The 24,257-nt window shown below is 45.5% G+C and overlaps 2 protein-coding genes across 2 annotated transcripts in view; one reads left to right on the top strand and one right to left on the bottom strand.

Moving 5' to 3' along the window:
- METTL9 (methyltransferase 9, His-X-His N1(pi)-histidine) overlaps positions 1 to 24,257 on the top strand; it is a 98,959-nt gene that overhangs the window by 32,244 nt on the left and 42,458 nt on the right. The window lies entirely within an intron of this gene.
- The window catches only part of IGSF6 (immunoglobulin superfamily member 6), a gene marked incomplete at its 5' end in the record, with an annotated part of 35,054 nt that continues 11,826 nt past the window's right edge, over positions 1,030 to 24,257 (bottom strand). Inside the window, 5 exons of the mRNA XM_082261993.1 lie at positions 1,030 to 1,154; positions 2,736 to 2,816; positions 10,124 to 10,177; positions 11,639 to 11,742; positions 15,047 to 15,355. Coding sequence (XP_082118119.1) covers positions 1,101 to 1,154; positions 2,736 to 2,816; positions 10,124 to 10,177; positions 11,639 to 11,742; positions 15,047 to 15,355 — 602 coding nt within the window. The 3' untranslated portion in view covers positions 1,030 to 1,100. The remainder of the gene's footprint in view (positions 1,155 to 2,735; positions 2,817 to 10,123; positions 10,178 to 11,638; positions 11,743 to 15,046; positions 15,356 to 24,257) is intronic.

Genomic DNA, 24,257 nt, shown 5'->3' with positions numbered 1-24,257 from the left:
GAGCCCATGCCACCCCTTTTGAAAAAGTGATGTGCGATGGGTTGCTTTTTAGAGGTGTTCAACAGGCAGTGAAAAGGCGATATGTCACCTCCTCACTGCCTGTTTTAGCCCTGTAAATGCCCCACCGCTGCATCCTGATCCCATTTACTTGACGGGGATATACTGTGTTTTTTTTTTCACAGGCTTTTGCAGCTTTTTTGGGGGTGTAGTCAACAACTTATTTTTTTACCACCCCCTGACCCAAAGGGTAAACATGCTCTAACACTGCTATCCAACTTTACGTTGTAAGACAAACATTGTGCAAAGAAATAGGCTGCTCCAGTAATGAGCAAATATGAAAACCCTGATATACATATTCGGAGTACTGTAATTACAAATAATACATTCTGGGAAAATGACAGTATCTAGAAGTTTGTTTTTTCTATGGTACCCAATATAAAGGACTTTTGCTTAACTTATCCCTCAGTCCCCCAGCAGCCAGGGCTAACCTCTTCTTCTGACACTCAAAGTTGTAGGCAGGCCCTTTGCATCCGTACAATGCAGGATGACTGGCCCTGCATTGTTCGTGATGACATCAGAGCTCTAAACGCTGGCTGGGGCGCCCAAGGGTAGAGGCTTTGGGGGACCAGTCGTAAGGAGAAGCCGCCTGCAGGAGCTAGGTATAATGTATGTAAAAGTGTTCTTTACTGCTACCCTAGACAAAAATGAGCATTTCATTCTTGGTGTGGTGGGATCCACACTGCAAGCATAGATTTTTTTCATTTTCCACAGTTAAGCTTTAATTAAGCAAATCTTTTTTACTTTTCTAAATAAGCATTGAAGAAAATTTTGACTTGTTACAACTGTGAATAGGATATACATTTTAAAAATAAAGAGCCCACTCTCTGAAAAGTAAAAACTTTGCTATTTCACAAAATAATTAAATAAAGATTAGGCAACAAATGCTAATGGCATATACAAATTAGTTGCACACTCCATCTCTTTTTCACTCCATGTGCTTAGATCCTTTTCTGGGCTTGACCCTTTTAGGGATTTAGAAGACGCTTAGTGGGGCATCCTCTCCAACAAGCATCATATTTAGAGTATCTTCCTTATGGCTTTCAGTGCGTATAACTTGTATTTTGATAGATGGTATCATTCTCTATTACCTGATTCTGGTAAAATAAAATAAAAATATATTGGATGCAAACATGTTGTCGATTCTAATGCACTAAAGAGCTAGGTCTTTATCTGTTCAAAAAAAATAGAGCTAGGTGTTATAAACTGGACTTTCATTATTGTCAGTACTTAATGAGTTAAAGAGATATTAAAGTCTCATTTCTTAAATAGCAAACATATACTTACCTGCTCTCTGCAGTGGCTTTGCACGGAGGAGCCCTGATCCTTCTCTTCTTGGGTCCCTCTTCAGCGCTCCTTGCCCCTCCCTCCCTGTTGAATGCCCCCACAGCAAGCAGCTTGCTATGGGGGTAGCCGAGCTGCAGCTCTGTGTGTCCATTCAGACCCGCCTCCTCGCTCTCCTGATTGGCTAACTGACTTTGATAGCAGCTGGAGCCAATGGCACCACTGTTGTGTCTTAGCCGATTAGCAAGAGTTCTGGACGGCTGAGGCATTTGTGCATATCGGTGGATATGCATTAAGATAAAAAAAACCTTCTGCCTTTACAACCCCTTTAAGTGTTGTTCTGTAATGTTTCCTTATTCAGATGGTTTCTTTAACTATAGCTGCTAAGCCCTGCCACCTCTTCCAGAAGTTGGCATCTTGCTTTTTTTTTATCTTTGGCTCAGTGTAATTTTATACATGCCCATAAATACCCTGAAAAAGTGAGTTAGTGTTCTTTACAACAAATTACTGAGCACTGGGTATGTTTTTATCCAGCAGAATCTCTTTGCTATCCAAGGTCATAACTGTGCCAAGGCACATGGTATTTATGGTCACCAGGACCCTAAATTGCAACAGAGATTTGATTTCTGATTGGTTAATTGCTGCTGGCAGTAATCGCAAACCGGAGATCCGACATGCTGGTTGTACCCAAGTCGATCGATCGGTGGATTGATTTGGGTACAATCAGCCTACCCATAGATGGATCAAATCTCAGCCAGTCCTTGCTGCAACAGCCGAGATTCGAACCATCTGTGGCCAACTTTACATCTTAATATTCTCTGAAATCTTAACCTAATGCAGCTCTGTAATCAATATTGCATCATCAAATGTATTTTTTAAATACGATTAGTGCAGTATCTGAATTTGACCTGGTATCAGCCTCTTGCAGTCCCTGGTGCGTAAGAGTTAGAAGCAGCACAAGGAGCCAATCAGTTCATATATAAACAAGAAAATGCAGAGAGCCAAAAATATGATCTCATCTCTGTGCTGCTTCTTCTTTCACTGTACAGCCACAGGCTGGGATAGGTCCATGAAGAGCTCTGAGGAAGTGGGTTGAATGATGCTGGCCATGGGACTGGAACATCTCAGGCTAGTTTTGTTTTTTTATTTAACAGGCTATTTGTTTTTATCTTCTTTTTGGCTAGCATTCTGCTTTAGGGGGCTGCATACATGAACTAGCAGAAGGATAATTCAGATAAAATGGCCAGTTCATAAGATTTCTTTTTGCAACAGTGCTGGGCAGAAGTAAAGACCTCTGCTCCCATTTCATCCTGTGAAGATGCTTTATTTATTTATTTATTTTCAGTATTATTTTTCCATGGAACGAACCTATATATTTTGTAAATGTGACTTACCTGTCTCTGTGTTTTTCCATCATATCTCCTATGGTATTCCTGTGCTATTGCCTGGAAAATCCTTCTAGCTTTGTAGTTTCTCTGTAATGCAAAAATAAATATATTTGCATATTTACATAGTTGCTAAGGTTCATTAAAGCATTTGTTACCCCAAAAAAATAAAGATCCCATTCCTTTAAAGCATGTTACACAGTACAGTGCTTGCGCTGTGTAATTTGGCCCCCTGTGTCACCTGAAATACCTGGCTGATCCTGCCAGTTTCTGCCCTCCCCCTGTAAACTGACCATGATGTATCATGGCTGCTGAGCCCTAACACGTGGTCAGTGTACTTGCCTCTGTCAGCCGCAGCCCTGCACTGTCCTACTCTGTCTCCCTCTGTCCTCCTCGCCTCCCTGCTTTCTGCTCCTGTGTCAGGTGCCCTCTTCCCCTCCTGCTGCTGAAAAACCTTTTAATACCTTATATAATCATCTTTTTTTTCTAATGCTAAGTGTGGTCACTGTGTGTTATAAATAAAAAATGCTGGCTTTACCTGATTTCAGAGCGATGCTCGGCCATCACGTGACCAGCCGGCTCTCTCCTTCTCTCCTGACTGACGTCAGCGGGGGAATCTCGCCCCCACCCGCTGCAGCTGTCAGACAGAGAGAGGCAGTGGGTCACGTGACGGCCGATTGGCGCTCTGAAATTTTTTTTTTTTTTTATAAAACACAGTTACAGGAGCGCCTAGCATTAGGAAAAAAGAGTATTATATAAACTTAGCAGTGTGGGTTAAAAACCACTTTAAAGACACCTGTCCATCCAATTCAAGCTGTGTGGGTGTGTGCATGTGGTTATGTCAATAATAATAATAATTCCCATATTCCTGTATATTGCGTTCGCTAAGATGGCGATCTAATAGATTTTTAAACTATTGACACTCCCCGCTGACACCACTGAGTGTGGAAGGGAGTTCCATATCCTTACTAGTCTGAATGTACAGAACAACCTACTCAGTTTAAGCTTAAACTGCTTCACCAGTTTCAATGAGTGGCCGCTGTCTTTTTAAGCTCCCTTAAACTGAATAGTTTCCTCCCTATGCTAGAATCATCACTGAGGTATTTGTACAGTATATCGCTATCTTAAATCTTTTCAAGTGTCTCTTCTCCAGGGAGAATAGGTTTAATGCTTGTAGTTGTTCCAAGTAACAGAGGTCCTCCAGTTCCCTTATTCGCTTTGTTGCCATTCACTGGACTCTCTCCAATTCCAACACCTCCTTCCTGAGGACTGATCACCAGAACTGTATGGCATACACAATATACGGCCGTACCAGAGTCTTGTAAAGTGTAAGAATTAGTTTTATCTTTTGAGGAAACCCTTACTTTCTCTTACGTCCTCCGACAGTCGCGTGGCCCTTTCGGGGTCTCGCTCTTCTCAGGACCCGCAAGAGTCTGAGGGGAAGGCGGAGGTGGCAGGGGTGGATGACTCCCCCCCCCCCCCCCCCCCCAAGGGTCGCCCGAGGAACGCGCAGCTATGGATGAGCTGATCATAGCAGTAAAGGAAACCCTACATTTGGAGGATGAGCCCACTCCTCCGGGCGTTGTGTCCTCTTTTGGTACACACAGGACCCGTAAGACGGCGCAGGTTTTTCCTTGCCCCGCAGAGTTTCACCATAAGGTGAATGAGCTATGGCGTAATTTAAAACACACCTTCGTGGTGCCTAAGAAGTTTCAACTTCTCTACCCTTTTGCGGCTACTACGATGGCGCGCTGGTGTGTGCCTCCTCAAGTGGATCACACGGTAGCCAGATTGAACAAAGCTACCCTGCTCCCTGCTGAGGACTCTCCGGTGTTTAGGGACCCTACGGATAGGAGGCTGGAATCTCTTGCCCGACACTCCTACATGGTGGCAGGTTCCATGCTCAAGCCTATTTTTGCCTCTGTGATGGTGGCTCAGGCTGTGGCGGATTGGACCAAGGTGCTCAAACGCACCCTCGTGGCCGATTTTGCCCCTCCCACTACAGTGGAGATGGTGGATCAGATCTATCGTGGGGTCATGTATTTGTGCGATGCAGCTCTGAATGAGGCCCCTTTGGCGATACGCTTGTCCAGTGTCGCTGTGATTAACCGTCGCTTAATTTGTTAAAATGCTGGTCGGCTGACCAAAAATCCAGGAAGACGGTGGCTATCCCCTATGCAGGGTCTCGCCTTTTTGGGGAATCCTTGGATGAATTGGTTAAAGGAGTCACTGGGGGTAAGAGCACTTTACTGCCCCAGAACCCTAAGGGTAGGTTTTTCCGCGGTAAGCGGGCTTCCCTCCTTTAAACCTACTCGGGGGTCCTTTCCTGCCTTCAAGGCGCAGAACAAGGGAAAACCCTTCAAGGGCCAAGGTGGCCAGAAGAAGCCCTGGTTCGGCAAACAAAAATCCGGCCAGGCTGGGACGGCGGCTCAGTCAGCCTCTGCCTGAAGGGGCGCCCTCACCCTTTTCAGGGGTGGGGGGACATTTGCGCGGTTTCCTCCAACCTTGGCTGCTCCGAATCATGGACAGGTGGGTTCATGAAATCATTTGGTCAGGGTACAAGATCTAATTTCTTTCCCGGCCGGCGAACAGATTCTTTCCCTCAAATCTTCATTTGACCCCAGGGCGGTTGCAGGACCTGCATCAGGCGGTGCAGGATCTCCTCGCCCAAGGGGTGATTGTCCCGGTGCCTCATCGGGGCAGGTTTCTGGGTTTTTATTCAAATCTGTTCACTGTGCCCAGAAAGGAGGGCAAAGTGCGTCCGATTCTGGACTTGAAAGCGCTGAACTGCTTTCTTGCGCGTTCGAAAATTCCGCATGGAATCACTCCGCTCGGTGGTGGCCTCCCTGAATCCGGGGGAGTTCCTGGCCTCTATAGACCTGAAGGATGCGTATCTGCACATCCCCATTTTCGAGGGTCATCAGAGGTATCTCCGATTCGCTATCGCGGAGGATCATTACCAATTTGTGGCGTTACCTTTCAGTCTCGCTTCGGCTCAGAGGGTCTTTACCAAAGTGTTGGCGCCTGTTCTGGGCCTTGCGGTCTTGGGATATCTGGACGATCTCCTGTTAAGATCGAGTGCCAGTCAGAGCCTGTTGCGCGATCTGTCCACTACGGTCCAGACTCTCCAGGAGTTCGGGTGGACCATCAACACTCAGAAGTCGACCTTGTCGCCTTCGGTTCGTCTCCCGTATCTGGGAATGGTTCTGGACTCCGCTCAAGCAAAGGTGTTCTTGCCGGAGGACAAGCTCCGGACCCTACAGAACGAGGTCAGGTCCCTGAGGGACAACGAATCCTCGTCACTCAGGACCTGTATGCGGTCCCTGGGGTTGATGGTGTCAGCCTTCGAGGCGATACCGTTTGCACAGTTTCACACGCGATCTCTTCAAGCGAAAATCCTCGCCAGGTGGGACAGGCTACCTCAGTTCTTGGACCTGAGTGAGTCGCCAGACCAGAATGAATCTCTTGTGGTGGCTTTAGTCCCCGGCGGTGTCGAACGGAAAATCTTTCCGGCCAATTCTGTGGACGGTTATAACCACGGATGCCAGCCTGTCGGGCTGGGGTGGCGTTCTGGGCAACCCGTCTGCCCAGGGCACTTGGTCGGAGGAGGAATCCTCCCTCCCGATAAACTTTTTGGAGTTAAGAGCGATCAAGCTGTGCTTGATCCATTGGTCGGATCGTCTTCAGGGCCGTCCTGTACGGGTGCAGACGGACAATGCCACTGCGGTGGCGTACATCAACCACCAAGGGGGCACCAGAAGTGCCCGGGTGGCCCAGGAAGAGACCAGTATCCTGTCTTGGGCCGAGACTCATGTCCCGGCGATCTCGGCAGTTCATATTCCGAGTGTGGAGAATTGGCAGGCAGATTATCTGAGCCGCCAGACCCTGGACCAGGGGGAATGGTCCTTGAACCCGGAGGCGTTTCAAATGCTGTGCGCAAAGTGGGGATCCCCAGATGTGGATCTGTTTGCGTCTCGGCTAAACCACAAGGTGGAAAAGTTTGTGGCAAGAACGCGCGATCCTCTGGCAGACGCCTCGGAGGCGTTGGTGGTGCCTTGGCATCAGTATCTTCTGATCTATGCCTTTCCTCCAATTCAGTTGTTGTCCAGGTTCCTTCGCAGGTTGGCCTCGGAACAAACACTGGTGATTCTGGTGGCGCCGGACTGGCCACGACGGTCCTGGTACGCAGACATCGTTCACCTGGCCGTCGAGCCTCCGTGGCGGCTGCCATTGCGAGAAGATCTCCTGTCTCAGGGACCTATCTTCTATCCTGCTTTACAGTCGCTGGCTTTAACGGCTTGGCTGTTGAGAGCCAGGTCCTGAGAGACGGGGGTCTCTCTTCAGAGGTCATTCCTACTTTGATCAAGGCTAGAAAAGCCTCGTCTGGTAAGATTTATTAGCGTACATGGAAAGCTTATTTTGCCTGGTGTGAGTCCAGGGGTTTCTCTCCTCGTTCCTACTCGGTGGCGAGGGTGTTGGCTTTCTTCAGACTGGTGTGGACCAGCGTCTTGCGTTGGCCACGATTAAGGGCCAGGTATCTGCACTGGCTGTTCTTTTTCAGCACCCTGTGGCGTCCCATTCCTTGATTCGCACCTTCATTCAAGTTGTGCGTCACTTGGCCCCTCCCAGAAGGGAGCCCTTACCTCAATGGGACTTGAACTTGGTTCTGTCCGTGTTGCAACGTTCCCCGTTTGAAAACATCAGGAAAATCTCGTTACCTCTGCTGTCTAAAAAGGTTGCCTTTCTGGTGGCAATCACTTCTGCTCGCAGGGTGTCGGAGTTAGCGGCGTTGTCTTGCTGTTCCCCTTACCTGGTGGTTCATGGGGATAAGGTGGTCTTGCGCCCTAATCCATCCTTTTTGCCGAAGGTGGTTTCGGAATTCCACCAAAATGAGGACATTGTTTTACCTTCGCTTTTTGTGAACCCTAAGCATCCAAAGGAGGTTGCCTTACATTCCTTGGATGTTGTCCGGGCGATCAGGGTTTACCTGTCATCGACTGAATCCTTCCGAAAATCGGATTCTCTCTTTGTCCTTCCTGAGGGACCTCGGAAGGGTATGGCTGCGTCTGCAGCAACCATTGCCAAATGGATCAGACAGACCATTGTACAGGCCTATTCGTTGCGGGAACGGGTTCCTCCATTCCCTGTCAAGGCTCACTCTACCAGATCGGTGAGTGCGTCCTGGGCCTTCCGGCATCAGGCCTCAGTGGCACAGGTGTGCAAAGTGGTGACTTGGTCGTCAGTGCACATCTTTTCAAAATTCTATAAAATTGATGTTCTGGCGTCAGCTGATGCCTCCTTTGGCTGCAAAGTTCTCTGTGTGGCAGTGCCATAGGGAACCCTGGTTTGGCGGGTCCCTGGCTGTTGGAGTTCTTTATCCCCTTGGTTATTTGTTTTCCTGGGTTGTTGCTCACGTTGAACTCTTTTTTTGAGGGCAGAAAGGTTACCTTTCTGTGCATGTAAGGTTCCTTTGTCTGATGTGGGTACTGCGTTGCTTTTCTGGCGGTTGCGTTGCCCACCCCTCATGTCTACACTGCTTTGGGACGTCCCCATAAGTGAAGACTGTATGAGTGGGCGGCGACTGTCGGAGGATGTAAGAGAAAACTGAATTTTTGTAAAATCTTACCGTAAAATTCCTTTCTCTGAGTCCTCCGACAGTCGCCGCCCCCGCCCCTCTTTGGGTTTTTTTTATACACTATCACTGCTTGCGACCAAACTGAATTGGGATGGCTATTGCAGGGGAGTATTGGACTAGAAGGACAGCCCCCATGGGTGTGACTATGTAGATTTATTGTTCTTTTAAAAGTCTTATGCCTAGAAACTCCTGTGGAGATGAAGTCAATACCCCATAAGTGAAGACTGTAAGAGTGGCGGCGACTGTCGGAGGACTCGGAGAAAGGAATTTTACGGTAAGATTTTACAAAAATTCAGTTTTTTAAAGTGGTTATAAAGGCTCAAGGTGTTTTACCTTAATGCAAAACCACTTGTGTGCGCTTGTCGGCTCTACCGGGATAGCGGTAGCTATTGGCCCCAGTTACTGTCAATCACAGCCAGTAAGGCAATAAAAGGGTGGGGGTGGACTGAGCCGCGCTCAATGTGTGAATGGACACACAGAGTAGCAGCAGGAGGGAGGGGCCAGGCGCGCTGGCGGGGTACCTGGGAGAGGAGGATCGGGGCTGCTCTGCAAAAACCAGCAGGTGTGTATAACATGTTTGTTATTTTAAAACAAAAACAAAACAAAAAACTGCATTTAATATCCCATTAATGCAAGCTAATATTTGGCTTGCTGCTGCTTGGCGTTGCATGCTATGAGCCTGTGGTCTACTTGGACCCCCATATTTTTTTTCAATCCTGGATTCCCCCAAAGGTTCTCCCACTAGAGAGCAACTTGCATTCATATGTTTAGCCCCCAAAGCATTACTTTACATTTTCAACATTAAACCTCACTTGCCATGTCGTTGCCCACCCATTTATTTTATTGAGCTCCTCCTGTAAGGTTTCCATATCCTGCTGTGAAGTTATTGTCCTGCTTAGCTTTGTATTGTCAGCAATCACTGAGATTGAACTATGTATGCCAACCTCTATATCGTTTATAAATAAATTAAACCGATTTGGTCCCAGGACAGAACCTTGGGGTACTCCTCTTACCATGCCAGACCATTGAGTGCTCGCCATTTATCACCACCTTTTGAACATGCCCCTGTAAGCAGTTTTTCTATCCATGTGCTTTCCCTATGGTCCATGCCGACCAAATTAAACAATTATGGGGAACTGTATCGGATGCTTTTGCAAAGTCCGGATACACCACAGGCCTTCCTTTATGCACATGGCCGCTCAGTTCCTCGTAGAATGTTAAGATTGGTCTGGCAAGAATGATCTTTCCTAAATCTATGCTGAATACCACTAATGATAATTTTTCATTAGCAAATTCTTGGATATACAGTACCTCATCACCCTCCAATAATTTACATATGATCAATGTTAGACTCCCTAGCCTGTAGTTTCCAGATATATGTCTCTGCCCCTTTTTTTTTTTTTTTAACTATTGGTACACCCTGTGGTTTTCAACAATCAGCTGGTAATATTTCAGTCAGTATTCTGTCCAAAATAAAATTAGGAACAGCGGTCTGGCTATAATCTGGCTAAGTTCTTGAAGGATTCTCAGGTGTAAGCCTATCAATCAGGTTCTGGTGATTTATTTGTGTTATTTTCACTAGGACCTGATTTTTTTGTTACATAGTAGGTGAGGTTGAATAAAGACAATAGTCCATCCAGTTCAACCTGTGTAGGTGTGTGTGGCTGTAATCATCTCGCATACCCCTGAATGTTCTGATCCTTGATGGCTTACACATGACTGTTAGATCTTGTCATTTAAAAGCAATACAGTTTTCACTTACAACAGTTTGATTCATGTCCTTGTCTTGTTTCAGTTTGCAGAACTTCCCCTTTGACTAGATAAAAAAAAAAAAAATAAAGATTCAGCATTATTGATGTGTGTACATATTTCCTAATAATTTGTAGTTATTTACTTATTAAATAAAAGTAAATAATAAAATATATAAAATAAATAAAATATTGATCTGAAAGTACTGTATATCTCTAATAATGTTTGTAGCTTCTAAATTACTTTTAAAATAATTTGCGGTACAGTAGTAGCAAGGGTGTCTTTTTAAAAGATAACACTACTTTTAGTAGAGTTATCCTTTATATTATTATTATGCCTTCCTCCCCTTCAGCATGGGGATAGCCTTTTTGTAGGCATGAATGGGAATCCTATAGTGCATACGCAGCCCAGCCAGGAGTATTTTCTTGACAGTTTTATGCGCAAACAGTCGGCCATAGAACCTTTGCTATCAGGAAAATGTCATGAACTTGCACAGGTAAACGCTGATGCAAACGTGCTTGGCATTTACACAAGTACATGCAGCCAGGCACTTTTGTGGCTGGCTGTACATGCCACCTGCAGCTTACTCAGGCTGGGGGGTTCACACTAGAGCTCCCTTGCACCTGCAAAGGTCCATGTGCCTGAACCCTAAGAGGGAAGAGGAAGTGATGAGACAGGATGTGATGCAAAGAAAAAAACCTTTACATGCACGTGTGCAAATGTACTCTTATGACCAATACTATTTTTTTTTTTTTTTGTTCTACTGGTATAAAATTTCTGTGTTTCACATCGGTTTGTTTACAGCATTGCTCTGCACATCACATAAGTGTTGTTTTTGTGTAAACAGAGTACATATTACTAACTATTATTGTCTAGTGCAGAAAAAAGCAGGTTTCTGCACATAATGTTTTATGAACTTGAAATCGCTGCTAAGGAGACACCAGTGTGTGCGTGTTCCCAGCCAGTGTTGTGTGTGTCCATTGGCACATACAATGCACAGCAAACCATGCCCATGCTTTCTCCTTCCAGCAATTTGATTGACAGTAGCAGGGGCACTTAGCAGGGGACATCGCTCTACTGCCCTCAATACCCCCTATAACCCAGATTGGGGAAGTGACAGTTTGTGGAAGACCCATCGGCAGTGACAAGGGACTGCAGGTAAGTATTTGGAGACAGGGGGACCTAGAAAAGTACTGGGGCAGTTTCTTTACCTCAATGTAGAGAATTCATTAAGGTAAAAAAAAAAAAAACTAGCATTCAGTACCACTGTAGAATTTTACAGATTGTATTTTATTTTCTTCCTCCTTTTCATTTAGATTTTGTGATCATAAGTTTTTATACTTTTGCTGGTTTGTATTTTGCCCCAGAATATGGCACAGAATTGCTTTGATGTATAGTAATATCAGATATGAAATTGTGTTATATTTCAGGGCAACATGACAGTTTGACATGGTCTGGCCTGTAGATTAAAGGGATCTAATGGTTGGAAAGTCTCAGCATATCTAATGTGAATTAGAGAATGACTTACCCTGTAAGCATAGTACGAAAATACTGTAACACAGTATACAAATAGCAGTGTGCAAATGACAATTAAAGATTTATTTCCTGCTGTAAACTTTTTTTTATTTTCATCTGCAATGCAAAAGACATGAATTACCAAAGATTCATCATTATTTTTAACTTCAGAAATGTTGATATAGTGGTTGTAAAACCTTCTTTTTTTTTTTTTTCTTTAATGTGTGACAAAAACCCTCTGTGCACAGAGCCCCCCACTGCCTTATACTTACCTGAGCCCAGTCTTGATTCAGGGCTGAGCTCAAGAGCAGTGGTTTCTAGACTTTCTCTCTCCAAGCTGGACAGGGAAGCAATAATGAGGAGAGAGTGCGGGGCCAAGCTGCACTGCGTGTGTCTATGGATCGAGGCCGCTTGAGTGCCTCCATACGGAAGACCATTGCCAAAACCATCACACAGAGCAGGTAAGTATGACATGTTTGCAAACATAAATATTTTTTTTAAATAACAATCACTGTGTTTGGGTATTACATGGCAATCAATTTTTTGGTAACAATCTGACCTTTTCCTTAATGTATGTTAAGTCAAGATTAAAAAAACAAACACTTTAGCTAGTTTAAATCTTTATGGTTATTCTAACTATGCCCCCTTTTTATCTGCCAGTCTTCTCCTTTCTGGTAAAGCTTCCTTCTGCTGTGTCAATACTATCCATAGGTTCATACCCCTGGTAGTGTTAACAGTAATGCACAATTTGTAGCTAACAAAGGGAACAGCAGGAAGCCATGTGAAACACACTTCTCGAATATGCCTGTGATGTCACAGGCTGATCCTCATATCGTCCTGCCCTTTTCCTCAGTGAGTGTTAGTGGTTCCCGTGTGGAAAGTCACTGTAGGCACATCCTGGGTAGCAGGACTCTAACCTGCTGATTTTTTTTTTTTTTTTTTTTTTTTTTTTTAGAGCAAGTTTTCATCCCCCTTTCCACCACCTTTTAATTTTGACAGGTACTCAGGGTTGGGTGCATGGACCCAGATGCACTGTTTTTCAGTGTGCAGTGACAGCTGTTTTACTGCATTGTAAAACCTCTGTCACCGCAAAGGCACACAAACAGTTTCCTATGTGTCCCATTCACACTGCAACGTAGACTATGGCTGCGCTATTATGCAGACATGCTGTATGTCATTGCAGTGCGCCATACCGAATCGCATGGCATTGTACAGCAGCAAAGCTCATTGTGGTGCGGTACAATGCTACGAATGAAGTATACATTTTGTACACATCAAAAAAAAAAAAAAGTTTGTACAAAAAAAAAAAAAAAAAGGGGAGCTGTGTTTTTTTTTAAGTGTATGTGAATGCTAATCATGATGTTTTCCTCAGGGTTCTGTACCAGGGGTCATCACTGAATTGCGCACCACACTGCTCCTGCTGCAGCCGACAACTGCCACAGTAAAGCACTCCAGCAGCTCTCTGTTCCCGTGTTGTGAATTCCTGCACGGCCCGGTTCCTAACAAGGCACACACCGTTGCCGATCTGTGGCCCAGGGGTTGGGGACCCCTGCTACAGAACATTGAGGAATACATCATGGTTAGCATTCATATACAATTTTAAAAAAACTGCAATACATATTCAATTTTGTTGTTCGTGATTATTTGCACCTATCTGTGCATTAGAACATGGGAACAATGAAGAATTGGCCAAGTGTTTCCAACTGTTTTACTCATGAAGATCTAAGCCCTATTTAATTTAGTGATTTTTAGAGCCTAACTCCAGCCAATCTTTTTGTTTGTTCTGCAGTTGGGAAGAGTCTGTCAGATCTTCTGTATGACCCTATTTGGGAGACATCCCCTTACTGTGCAGGCTGTAGAAGCTGAGGGTTTTTTTTCACCAAGCAGAAAGGCACAAACAGCAATAAAAGATTTTAATTTGTTGTAACCCCTTCTCTTTTCTCTAAGGAGATTGTGTTTTGTGTCTGTCTTAATCCTGTTGAAAAAGTTTTAAAAACAAAATCAAAAGATTTCACTGGAGTTGGGCTTTAAACGGCACAGGAGCCACCCAAGGGGGAGCGGGTACCAGGTTTTCACAAGTACCTGCTCCCACTTCTGGCTCCGTTCACGGCAGTAAACTAAGCCAAACATCCCCCCCTTCCTTTCCCTGCAGCCTGCCCTTGCACAAATTGCAGCAGGAAATCTTGCGGCTTTACTGCCAGATTCCCTTAGTCAAGATGATGGTGACAGCACCTGATTAGCCGATTGAAAAATCTGCTCGGGTGAGGACACCGCTTTATACCTGGATAGGTAAGTGCCCTAATATTAAAAGCCAGCTGCTACAGTATTTGTAGCTGCTAACTTCTAATTTTTTCTAAAGAAGTCTGGAGCTTCTCTTTTAAGAGTACATTTCTCTCACTTTAAAGAGATTTCCATTCACTTACTCTTGTGTCTACTGGAGAGGAAGTGAAGAAATATATAATAATAGTTTTCATTTTCAGGCTTTTCCCCTTTTTTCTGTTTTAATTGTGCAAATAAATTTCCAGTCCTGGGGTAACACTCTGTGGTTACACTGTGCCTATGGAGCAGCAGAGCTGTCACTCTAGGCTGCTTTCCTGATTTGAACCACAAACCCCTTCCCCATGCTTTGTAGCTCACTGTGAAAGCCGATCGTATTGTTTGAGATCTTCCTTTGGTGCACAGGGAGTTACAGGGACACAAGAATACTAATGATGCTACCACGTCGAAGGACTACTAGGCTGCAATTTGTACAGTTTTTGTTGTAGGGTTTAGATTCTCTTCTCTTACCACCAGAGGGCATATTTGTTCATTTATTAAAAAAGGAAACTGATTGTTTTTTTTTTTTTTTTACCCATTTAGTATGTGCCAACATTTGCGATTGATCAGATATGTTCAGTTTCTTACATTATATTAACTAAAGACATAATTATATTCTCTGGTAATCAGGAAGGTCTGGGGGACCTTCCCCCCCCCCCCCACCCCTAAAGCTCAAAATTCTCAGTGCATGCTCATCTCTTGTCTAAACGTCTCCATGTCCTTTTGTAAAATTAACTAATTATTATTATTTTTTTTAATTTTACCTAAAGGAGTTGTAAAGACAGAAGTTTTTTTTATCTTAATGCATTCTGTGCATGAAGATAAAAAGCCTGTGTGAATACGCGAGATCCAACACAGATGTCATCAGTGGGCGGGCACACAGAAGAAGAAGCTGGCTAGTGATTTTTTATTTTTTTAATGGGTTAGGAAGGGGGGGGGGCACAAGCAGGGTCAAACTAGTGGCAGAATGCAGAATAGATGCTTGTTATAATAATAGGTCAACTTGTGTCACTAGAGAGATTAGCAGTGTATTAGGAGGGGATTGGCGATGGGGAGGTCTACTTTAACAAACATAGATCCTTAGTGACTGATCGGAAACTCTTACCTATTACCTCAAGTGTCGTTCCTTCTCCGATATTCTGTGATGAAGGTTCCTGAGTTCTGTGTGTTATGCCACAAAAATATATCCCACTGTCCTGCACGGTTACATTTTTAATTTCTAGATTAGAGTCTTTGCGAATGAACCGATGACCATCTTTGGGCAGGTTTTCATGACTGGAAACAAGATAACGAAACCAAAATACCTCTATATCATTCTGGCATCTTTCAGGTTTATACTGACATGATAATGTAATATTTTCCCAACTCTTGGTTACTTTGTATTTTTCTTGTTCCACCTGACAGCCTTTGACACCTGGTGGTGAAAAGAAAAAACATTCTTTTACATGGGTGAGCAGTTGTAAAGTTAGTCATAGATGGCTGATTGGACATGTAGGCATGCTTACCAATTGATCTGTCCCTAAAAGTACCCCTTAAGTCTTATATTTACCTGTACCTTTTTTTTTTTTTTGCTATATGTTCCACCCAGAACTACAAAGCCTCGTGCAGTGCAGTCTGCAATTACTCCCATTTTAAAGGGCATTTACAGCTCATTGCATTGCCCAGCCACTTGGAGGTGCCACTTGGTATGGCATACCATTGCCTCTTGCTTAACTTTTGTGTGTCTTCTTGTATACTGTAAGATCTTTTAAATGTGTTTTTATATGTGCTAAGAATAAGCAAATATGAGAATTTAGTTCTTTAATTACAATTTGTCTCACTGTGAGGCAACTTAAAGGGTAACTGAACTTTTATGGGAAAAAAAGGATTATAGCATATATACAATTGCGAGACAAGTCATATTGTAATTGAATGTTATTAAAAATTGCATTTCCTCTTTAATCTGTAGCTCTGTAATTTTCTGTAAAACGCAATGCAATATGGCTACCTGGAGTGTTCTGTGCACAGCATGTGTGATTGGCTTACTGATTTTCTCAGAAGTCTGCTCTAAGATACAAGTCAGATATTTGGCTTCCCCTGCAACAAAAATTTCATTTTTAGTAGGATCCTCCCAATAGGAAATCGCATCTAAAGGGATGCAGACCCTGCAATTTTCCTCATTGGAGCAGCTGATTGATAATCATGAAACTACTCCCGCTAGCCTCACTCAGCACATGGGCACAGAGAAACAATCAATGAATTCTTCTGAATAACAAAAAGTAGGAATCTGCAACAGTTTGTTAAAATTCTTGCAATGTGCATGGATCACCCAGAGAGGAATGTTTTTTTTTTTTCTTTTTTTTTTTCTCAACAAAAGTGGAGTTACTCTTTAAAGTAGCTGACCCCATCCCCCCCCACCCCTGGAGGGTTTTGCAGTGGATGTGGGCTCCTCCCTGGGATGGTCGGACCCCCCCCTGGGGTGGACATACCTTTTTAGGTTCATAGAGTCCCTGGAGCATATTTCACTACCTGATCCTCTCTCTGAGGCTGTGGGGCCCTCTGGGTCCCAACAACTGAATGCACTGATGGTGGTCTTGGAGTCTTTTGGTGTCCAAGGTATATTTGGTCCCGAGCAAATGGGCCAGCAAGAAACATCCCCCGTCTTCACCTGTTTTATCTGTCTCATCAGATCCAGAAACTGATTTGGCCCCTGCGGATGCAAGTTACCCTTCGGGGTTTGCGTCCACGCACCCTGTGTGCTCAGATAGTGAGGATGATTCCTCTGCTCCTTTAGCCGTTAGTGGATGCACTGATTGTATCAGTGCGGGAAACCTTAAAGAAGGAGGATGCATCTAACGCAACATGGCAGGCTGGGGTCACCTTTGGCACCCACAGGTCCCCTAAAGCAGAAAAGGTGTTCCCCTTTCCCGCCTTGACAATCTTATCACAAAACAGTGGGGGTGCCCGAAACGCACCTTTGCAATCTCTAAGCGTTTTGCAATGCGGTACCCCAATGAGGATCCCCGCTTTAATAAAAAAAATGGGCTTCCCGGTTGACTAAAGCCATGGTCATCCCGGTTGAGGAGTCCCCAGTCTTCACAGACCCGACTGTTAGGAGGTTGGAGGCCTTGACCCACCATATGTTCACTGTGGCTGGTTTGGCATTTATACCAGTATTTACTATTGCCCTGGTGTCGCAATCTATGACGGAGTGGGCAAAGCTTATACGCTGGACCTGGAGGGGGGTACAGCTCTCCCCTGCCTTTGCCAAGCTGGCGGATAAAGTTGGTCCAAGGGCTACAGTTGCTCTGTGACGCCTCTTTGGATGCCGCTCCCTTCATTTCTAGATTGTCTGTCTCAGTGGTGGTCCTGCTGCGTATTATCTGGCTGAAATGCTGGTCTGCGGACCAGGCTTCTAAGAAGACCTTATCCGATCTTCCATTTGTGGGGGATCGCCTGTTTGGCGGTTCCTTGAAAGACATCATCAAAGGCCTCACAGGGGGAAAGAGTACTTTTCTTCCTCAGGCTTTCAAGGGTAAGGAATCCCGTCGCAGACTGGGGACTTTCTTTTCGGCTTACAAGTGGCCTTTTCGCCCCTCGCGGTCTCAAGACGAGGGATCTAAGCCCTTCAGGGCCTCCGCTGGGGGTTCTAAGAGGTCTTGGTCCAGCAAGTCACGAGCAGCTTCTGCTGGTTTCGGGATTCGTGGACCTCCCTGATCCAGGACGAGTGGGTCCACTAAGTCATTCACTCCAGCTACAAGATTGAGTTTCTATCATATCCTCTGGAAAGGTTCTTCCCTTCCAACCTGCACTTGTACCTAGATCGCATTAGGGGATCTCTATGTGGCAGTGCAAGACTTGTTACTTCAAAAGGGGATTGTTCCGGTTCTGACATTGGAACATTTTCAAGGTTTTTACTCAAACCTGTTTACAATTCCCAGGAAGAAAGGCAAGGTGCGTCAAATTCTGGACCTCAAGGCGCTAAACTGCTTTGTACAGGTACAGAAGTTCCGAATGAAATCCATTTGCATAGTTGTGCGTCCCTACATCGGGGGAATTTCCTAACCTCCATCGACCTCAAGGACGCCTACCTTCACATCCCGATGTGCCACCCACCAGCACTTCCTCCACTATTGTGGCGTTACCCTTTTGTCTCGCCTCCGCTCCTCGGGTTTTCACAAAAGTATTGGTCCCGGTGCTAGCATTGCTGCGTCAGCGGGTGATAGCGGTACTGGGGTATCTCGACAGTCTGCATTTGCGAGCAGAGTCTTCGACTGCTTTGTTGGCCAAATTGAAGATTACTCTGCGAACTCTGAGGGAATTCAGTTGGTTTCTGAATCTTCAGAAATCTGCTCTGGTTCTGTCCACAAGCCTGAACTATCTGGGTCTGACACTGGACTCCGCGTCAGCCAGAGGGTTTCTTTCTCTAGAAAAGCATCAACAATTGCAGGAGGCAATTCAGCTTCTGCTGTCCAGCCGCCAATCATCTCTTCGGACTTGCATGCGGTTGCTGAGCCTGATTGTGTCTACCTTCGAGGCAGTTCTGTTTGCACAGTTCCACACAAGATCTCTGCAAAAGGAGATTCTGTAGAAATGGAACAATGATCCTCCGTCTCTAGACAATCTGATCCTGTTGAGCCAGAGTACAAGGGGGTTTGGTGGCTTTGTTCTCCAGCACTTCATCAGGGAAAATCATTTTTTCTCAAGTAGTCTTCCAGGACAGCCCATGAGACCTAGGGCTCCTCCTACTAGGACAGGAAACCCATTCCAATCAAATAAAAGGTGTCGCCCTAGTCCTCACCTTCAGTATTAGTGTTTCCTCCGGACGGGGGGTAACATGTTACTAGGAACTGAAGCCCCGGGTCTCATGGAACTGTCCTAAAAAGACCGGGATTGAAAGATGCATCTTCTCCAGCCCAAGTGCGGTACCCTGATGGGGGCTTACCACTTTGTCTCCTGTATCTCGTGGTCCATAGGGGCAGGACCGTGGATGTCGTCAGTGGAATTGCAGAGGGAGTCTTCTCCGTTCGTGGCGGCGTCCTTGGAGCAGCACAAGCTTTGTACCCGTGACGCCACCAATTCAGCAGGGAAACCTGCAAGTTTGAATTTGGCACCACGAGCGGAGGGGGCGGAACGCCGGCATTGCTCTCTGGCCCCAGGAAGCGGCACAGGTCACTTCCGGCGCAGCGGCGACATCCGCGGGCGCCTGAAACAGTAGTTACGATTTCCTAAAAGGTGCGAACAGGAGATATCTGGGCCACCGGTGTAAGGTGAAGACCCAGCACAGGCTGCGGACCACCACACAGAGCAGGATGGATTCCAATACAGCATCAGCTCAGGCGGTAGAGACAACTCTGGCACCGGCACCTCCCAGGTAAGAGATGGGGATTTTTCCCTTCCAGCATATACCTGTGGTGGTCTTATACCTTTTTTCCTTCTCTTGTAAGTTAAAATGGGTCGGTAGAAGGGGGCACTATTTCTTTACCCTATACACACTGTGTGGGAGGGTGAATTGGGGTAATAACTAATTGTGTTTTTGTTATTATAGGCCAAGGCTCAGGACAAGGTCCAGGCGCAGCCCCCCAAAAAGAAATGTGCAGTTTGCGGGACCAAGCTAAGTTTCACTTGGAGCAAAACAGTGTGCTGCACATGTATAGATAATCTTGTTAAAGATGACCCTACTGTATCCACACAAAGGTGGTTGACTTCAGTTAGGGATGAGCTAACCTCAACTTTCAGTTCATTTAGGACCGTTATGGATAAGTTACAAACTCCAGGACAAGTCCCTGTGCTATCCCAGGTCCCTACATCGGTGTCTAAAACAACACAACAGGTGTATGAGGAGGACACTAGGGAAGAATCGGAGTCCCCCCATTCCCCATTTGATGAGTCTGGATCAGGGGAGGAACCCAGAGAATCCTATGGGGGTTCTAGATTTAAGTTATCCCTCGATTGTAGATGAACTACTAAAAGCAGCGTATGTCACACTGGAAATTGAGGAGGAGAAGGTGCAATTATCTAAGCATGATCTTATGTATGTAACTTATAAGAAGAATGCTAGAATTTTCCCTGTACATAGCTCCTTGCTAGATACAATCAAGTGGGAATGGGAAAATCCTGAAAGGAAACCATACTTTTCTAATCATTTAAAAAGAAGGTTTCCCTTTGATGACGGCAAAGAACAACCATGGAATAAAATTCCAAAACTAGATGCACCTCTTGCCAAAATTTCAAAAGGTATTGATTTGGCATTTGAGGACATGGGTTCACTTAAAGACCCAATGGACAAAAGGACTGACATCATGTTGCGCAGAGCTTGGGAGGCCTCGGTCATGAGTCTCAAACCAGCTTTAGCATCCACCTGTATAGCCAGACATTTGGAGTTGTGGCTTTCACAGATTCAAACCCACTGATTAGCTGGGACACCTAGGGATCAGATTGTTAAATCCTTCCCCCTTTTGTTTCAGGCAGTGGGGTTTTTGGCTGATTCCTCTGTTGAGTCAGTTAGAATGACAGCCAGAACCTCAGCCCTGGCAAATTCAGCCAGGAGAGGTCTCTGGCTTAAATCATGGTCCATTGACGGTGCTTCTAAAGCACACCTCTGTAGTCTCACCTTTACAGGGGATCATCTCTTTGGCCCTGGATTAACAGAGGTTCTGGAACGTACTCCTGATAGAAAGAAGTCATTTCCAGAAAATAAAAAATTCCCATATACCAGCCTCAGGCCGGGTACAAGAAACATTGGACCGGCCACAAAGGTAGGGGCAGGGGGAACATCTTGTTTAACCCTCCTCAGCACCCCGCCAAACCTCAATGACTCCTTTCCCAAAGTGGGCGGAAGATTGAGGGCCTTCCTCCCACAATGGAAGAAAATTACATCAAGCCCATTTATCCTAAATCCAGGGTTCATACGGTCCTTGAAAACCTGGAAAAGTTTTGGAATTTGTAGATGACACTTTCCAGGCCTGGAAAGGTCATGGAAACTTAGGAAACACACTAAGGTTTTGGAAAAGTAATGGAATTTACTGGGGAGGAGCGGGGAGCGGATGCTTAATTATTTTAATTTATTATTTTATTCCCTAATGTTATTTTATTGCCAGTGCCACATACTATTTACTTCGCCTTCCGGGTCCGCGCTGTTACTGGCCAGCAGCCGCCGAGGAGATGATCGTGAACCAATCAGGCAGCGGGGAGGGCCGGCCGCGGTTTGCCTGGAGACACTGACTGGCCAGCAGCAGCAATACCAGCCGGAAGATAACAAACCAATCACAGGCAGCGGAAGCTTCACTGGAGGGCGGGCCGGCCCAAAACCTTTTTGTTTTGCTGTTTATTTGGTCTGCAAAAAGGTCCACTTCTGGAAGACCCCACTTGGCTGCAATTTCTGCAAAGTCCTTTGGGTTGAGGGACCAGTTGTCCCGACCAATGCCGCCGTTGGACCTCAATTTGTTGTTGCCAGTTCTCCAGACGCCTCCCTTTTTAAGACATTTGGGAGGTTCCCCTGCTTGCGTTATCCCAGAAGGTGGCCTTTTTGGTGGCTATCACTTCTTCACGCTGTTGGAGCTGGAGGCGCTGTCTTGTCGTTCACCTTACCTGGTGGTTCGCAAGAATAAGGTGGTTCTTCGTCCATGTCCGTCGTTCCTTCTGAAGGTTGTCTCTGATTTTCATTTGAATGAAGACATTGTGTTGCCTTCCCTGTGTCCCCAGGTCTAAGCATCCTAAGAAGAAAGTTGCTTTGCATTCCCTGGATGTGGTTCAGGCAATAAGGGTGTACCTGGCAGCTACGGAGTCTTTTAGAAAGTCAGACTCCCTATTTGTCCTCATGGATGGACCTTGCAAAGGATTGGCTGCTTCTGCTGTGACCATTTCCAAATTAATCACTCAGACTGTGATTCAGGCTTATTTAATTAAGGGTCAGGTTCCTCCTTTCCCTGTTAATGCGCACTCTACTCGGGCACTTAGTGGCTCCTGGGCCTTCCATCATTAGACGTCAGTGCTGCAGGTTTGCAAGGCTGCTACCTGGTCGTCTGTGCACATGTTCACAAAGTTTTATAAGGTGGATGTGTTGGCATCTGCAGATGCTTCCTTCGGCCGCAAGGTTTTGCAGGCTGCTGTTTTAGAGGACTTGTCCTCTTTGAGGGTGTTGCATATTTTTTTTGCGGTGAGCTCCAGTTGTTGATAGTTGAGCTCCATGTTTCCTGTTTGGCTAATGTTTAGCCTTGCGGAAGGTTTTTTTTCTTACTGTTCCCACCCCTCATGTTTGACACTGCTTTGGGACGTCCCATATAATCATGAAGATGAGGCGCTGTGTCAATGAACAAAAGAGAAAATGGGATTTTTGACTTGCCCTAAAATCCGTTTCTCTGATGTTCATTAAAGGAACACAGGACCCGCCCCTCTATGAAGTTGGGCTTTTTCTCTTCTGACCCTGCTTGTAACAAAACGGAATACCTATAGCAGAGAGTGGGAGTATACCCCCTGGGACTGCTCTATAGGCTTAGTCAAGTTTCTGTCTGCCTAGTGTCCTACTCCTGTAGGTGGCAGTATAACCCATATAGTCATGAAGATAAGGAGCTGTTTCAGTCAATGAACTTCAGAGAAATGGATTTTACGGTAAGTCAAAAATCCAATTTTTACCCCCCTAAATCCAAAGTAATATGCCATTCTGATCTTTGGATATCACAACTTTATCAGCCGGTTATTACTGGTTCCCTGCACCTGGAAACGCTGATGGAGAGAGACACTGATGGTAGACTCATTTTGAGTATATGAGTGCTTTTACAAGTTTCCCTTGGAGTGGATCCCCCCCGAACACTGCAAGGGTGTAACCGCTTGTTTTGTATAGAGGATTAGAATAAGGTGAAATACTTGCCTGTTTCTGCTTACGACAGATTATTTTTGCTTCCTGACCAGTCACAACTCTTTGATGTCATTTGACGTACAATGACATGACGTACAATTAAAGGTTAGGTAAAGGCTATAGGTGTAGGACATTTATGTACCTCCTGTATAAAAACCTGCCAGAGATGGAATCATCCCATTCTGCCTTGTTGCTAGGACGTTGCTCGGATGTTGCTAAGACACTCCCAGCTATTACTGCTCATCTCCACCATCACAGGAGCAAGTTCTTAAACCTCTGCACATAGGTGGTTCGCTATTTCCACTCTCTCAGCATCTCTGACCTCCAAAGGTACTGTGACAGGGGAGAGAGAGCACATGTGAAAGGACCTGAATCAGCTGGTAATGTCTTAGCAACATCTTGACAACAAGGCAGAATGGGATTATGCCATTTCTGGCAGTTTTTTAGTCCGGTTTCTGGAGGTACGTAAATGCCTACACCTATAGCAATGGCATTATTTAACTTTAGTCAAAGCGGCACATATTTTTATATATAGGTACCCTTTAACTGCATAAGCAATTGTTTGGTAAATGTGAAATAACCCTCTAGTTTTTCTGGAGGCTTTAAGGCATACAGTCCCAAAGAAATATATAGTCGCTACTGGATAAAGGCTATTATATCTATGGGTGTAGTGCAGCCGTCACTAAATGGCGGCCCGCGGTCCAGGAGCGGCCCGCACGAGGCTTCCGCCCGGACCCGTCAGGCCGCCACCGTAAGTAATCATTGGTTTGTTGGGACCGCGGGTGTCCCAGCAACCAGTGACATACCGTGTGTGCGCCCCGCCCCCTGCTTCTTTCTTCGGCTCCCTCCCAGCCAGCCGCGAGTTGGGGCGTGACGTCACGTGCGTGCCCCGCCCCCCTGCTCCTAACTGCAGCTCCTGACTCTCACACTCAGCCTAGCCGCGGGACATCACATGCACGCCCTGCCCCCCTGATGTTCGCTGCTCCTGGCTCCCACATTTTTCGCTCCCAAAGGTATGTGGGGCACAGTTTTATAAAATGCAGACTGATGGGCAAATTTTTTTAAGGGGCACACATTTGTGTCCATTAGAGTGCCCCATAAAATAAAATATGCCTATTAGAGTGCCCCCTAAGATAAAATGTACCCATCAGCTTGCGCCTTATTTTATGTTAAGGGTCACGCTGATGGGCACATTTTATGTTAAGGGGCACTCTAATGGGCATATTTTATGTTAAAGGGCACTCTAATGGGCATATTTTATGTTAAGGGACACTCTAATGGGCATATTTAATGTTAAGAGCAACACTGATAGACACGTTTTGTTTTGCCCATCAGCGTGCCCCTTAACATAAAATGGTCCCATTAGAATGCCCCCTAACATAAAATGTGCCCATCAAAGTGCCCCCTAACATAAAATGTGCCCATCAGAATGCCCCCTAACATAAAATGTGCCCATCAGAATGCCCCCTAACATAAAATG

Source organism: Pelophylax lessonae (genome assembly GCF_965119305.1).
Source record: "Pelophylax lessonae genome assembly, chromosome: 6".
NCBI classification, from domain to species: domain Eukaryota; kingdom Metazoa; phylum Chordata; class Amphibia; order Anura; family Ranidae; genus Pelophylax; species Pelophylax lessonae.
Note: the sequence above shows the minus strand (reverse complement) of the source record. Positions and strands in the feature narration are given on the sequence as shown.